Below are 2,324 nucleotides of genomic sequence, written 5' to 3'. Positions count from 1 at the left end.
GTAACATCACTGATGACACTCATGTCAACATCCAGCACCCCTGGCAACCCCACTATAAATTTCAGACATACCATTACCATCGTGATGCCCAGTTTACATCCTTGCAGACTGAAATACAGATGGTGAGGCCACATCCTCAGTACCCACAGCGAGATGCGATGGAGCTGTGCTCTGCTCTCCAGCACCATTTACTTATATGACCTCAGGCACAGTCCCAGGACTCAGTGACCCAGGGACTTGGAAAGCTGCTCTTAGGTGGACTTCTCAAAGAACCTGCTTCCTGAAGTGTGAGCTTTCCTCTGACCATGATACCCTCATACTCTGCAAGCCATTCACTGTGAAGGTTTACTTCCAAGAATCATGCATGTTCTCTCACCCAGTGCAGTGGGAACTGTGTTCCCTGAGCTCCAATGTCACTGGCTGTGACAGGGAGAGTTAGAAATTAACACTTCTAGAAGGAGTGAGTCTGTGCACTGTGACCAGGTCACCTGCGCAGCATGTTGGAGTCTTGAGGAGCTTCCAGGAGCTGTCTGTTCTTAGACCTTGCTAGCCCTGGGGATTCCTCAACGTCCACCCGCAAGGAACGAGCCCTGAAGCTCGCGGTGTTCCTGCAGACACTCAGTTTTGCACAGGAAACAGGCAGGTCAGGCTACTGGCCATGTCAGCAGTGCTGGGATCCATGACCATCTCAGCAAGAATGACTGCCTTGTCCACAAAATACACGGTGTGTTTAGTTGTTATGAATAAATTCACCTCCAGAGCAACTCTTGATAACATTTAAACTGTTTCAGGTGAAGAAATGCTCACCCAAGTTAGGGGAAACACGAACTCTGTTGTGAATTATGATAAACATTAAATTTTACCTAACTTTGTCTGAATTCAATGTGATTATTACATGTATGGTTTGTCCCAAATACTTGCGCATCCAGGATATAAACATGAGGTAATGCAGAAAAGAAAAAACAAGAGCCTGTGTCTGACATCTTGGAGGACCCTGAATGTGTGATGGTATTTATGTGAAATATATATATCCATGGGATTAAAGTCTACTCCCCAAATCTGCCGTTAACCCTTGAGCAGAGCTGATTACCTGACTAGCCCTTCAGCATCATTTCATTCCTGGACACAGAGTACCCCAGGCATAGTGAGGGGACCCCAGGTGAGGGCTGAGTTCTCTGAGGGCACAGTCAGCAGCGTCCTCAGGTGGAGTCCCAGAGACTGGGGCCTCCCTTCACTACTTTCTGCTTTTTATAAAAAGGTCCCTCCCTTATGCAAATATCCCCTTAGACCACAAGGTAAAAACAAAGTACCTGTTCACTTAAATTCGGGTTTCTCCTCATGCTTGAATAGATTTTCTGGGCTTCATGTGAATCCACCTGCAAGAAGAGATGAATCCCGTGGTTCTTCTCTTTCTGGTTTTGTCAGCTCCCAGAGGTGAGTTTATGCGGGATTCAGAGTTGACTGTTTTGACAAAATGGGGGAATCTGCATTGAGCCATGAGTCACCGGTGGTCTCTCTGTCACAGGTGTCCTGTCCAGGTGCAGCTGCAGGATGTCGGGACCCAGATGGTGAGTGAAAGCCTGCACAGCCTCTCCTTCACCTGCATCTGTTTTGGATTCTCTTTAACCAGCTATGCTGTAGCTGGGTCCGCAGCTCCAGGAAAGGGGGGCTGGAGTGGGTGGGGGGTATATATGGTGGTGGAAGCGATATTATAACCCAACTCTTAAGTCCGGGTCCGCATCACCAACGGACCCATCCAAGAGCAAGTCTATTATAGCGCTGAGGCAGGCCGGATCAAATGAGGGACACAGCCGTGTATTATGTGCGAGGAGGAACAGTGAGGGGAAGGTCTAGTGTTAGAGCCAGACAAAACTCCTGCACGGGGCCCGTTACCACCAGGGGTCGCACGGACCAAGAAGTGCAGGGGCTGAGGCGGTGCAGCGGTGTATATAGGGCTGGGAGGGGGTTCTTGGTGGAACTGTGCTTTCCCTTTCTGTTCAGGCCTCCACCAGACACCCTATTCTGTATCTACTAATTTCAAAGGTTGTGGATTATTCTAGAAAATTTGTGTGCATGTACATATTTGCTTAATTTTATTTTTATTATAGTTATATATATATATAAATATATCTATATCTATACATACACACACACATATAGTATACAGGAATTAAGGTTGTTTTTCATGTCTTTAGTTTTCTTTTTCACAAAGGAGCTCAGTACAACCCTGAGCCTCACCGTAATGTTCAGTGTGAGACTGATGTTTGTGAAGCTGGTAAATATCCCAAGAAGGCACATGAGACTTTTAAACATTATTAATTTTT

General features: G+C 46.6%; 1 gene segment (V, D, J or C); it reads left to right on the top strand.

The window, feature by feature from the left end:
* Nucleotides 1-1,576, top strand: part of LOC114891692 — a 3,149-nt gene extending 1,573 nt beyond the window's left edge. The window contains 1 exon segment of the V gene segment in view: nucleotides 1,526-1,576. Within this exon segment, the coding sequence occupies nucleotides 1,526-1,576 (51 nt within the window).
* Nucleotides 1,577-2,324: the final 748 nt, after the last annotated feature.

This window comes from Monodon monoceros, unplaced genomic scaffold, assembly GCF_005190385.1.
Source record: "Monodon monoceros isolate NGI ecotype Baffin Bay Population unplaced genomic scaffold, NGI_Narwhal_1 Contig855_ctg1, whole genome shotgun sequence".
In the NCBI taxonomy this organism is placed as follows: Eukaryota; Metazoa; Chordata; class Mammalia; order Artiodactyla; family Monodontidae; genus Monodon; species Monodon monoceros.
This window is presented reverse-complemented; position numbering and strand designations above follow the sequence as displayed.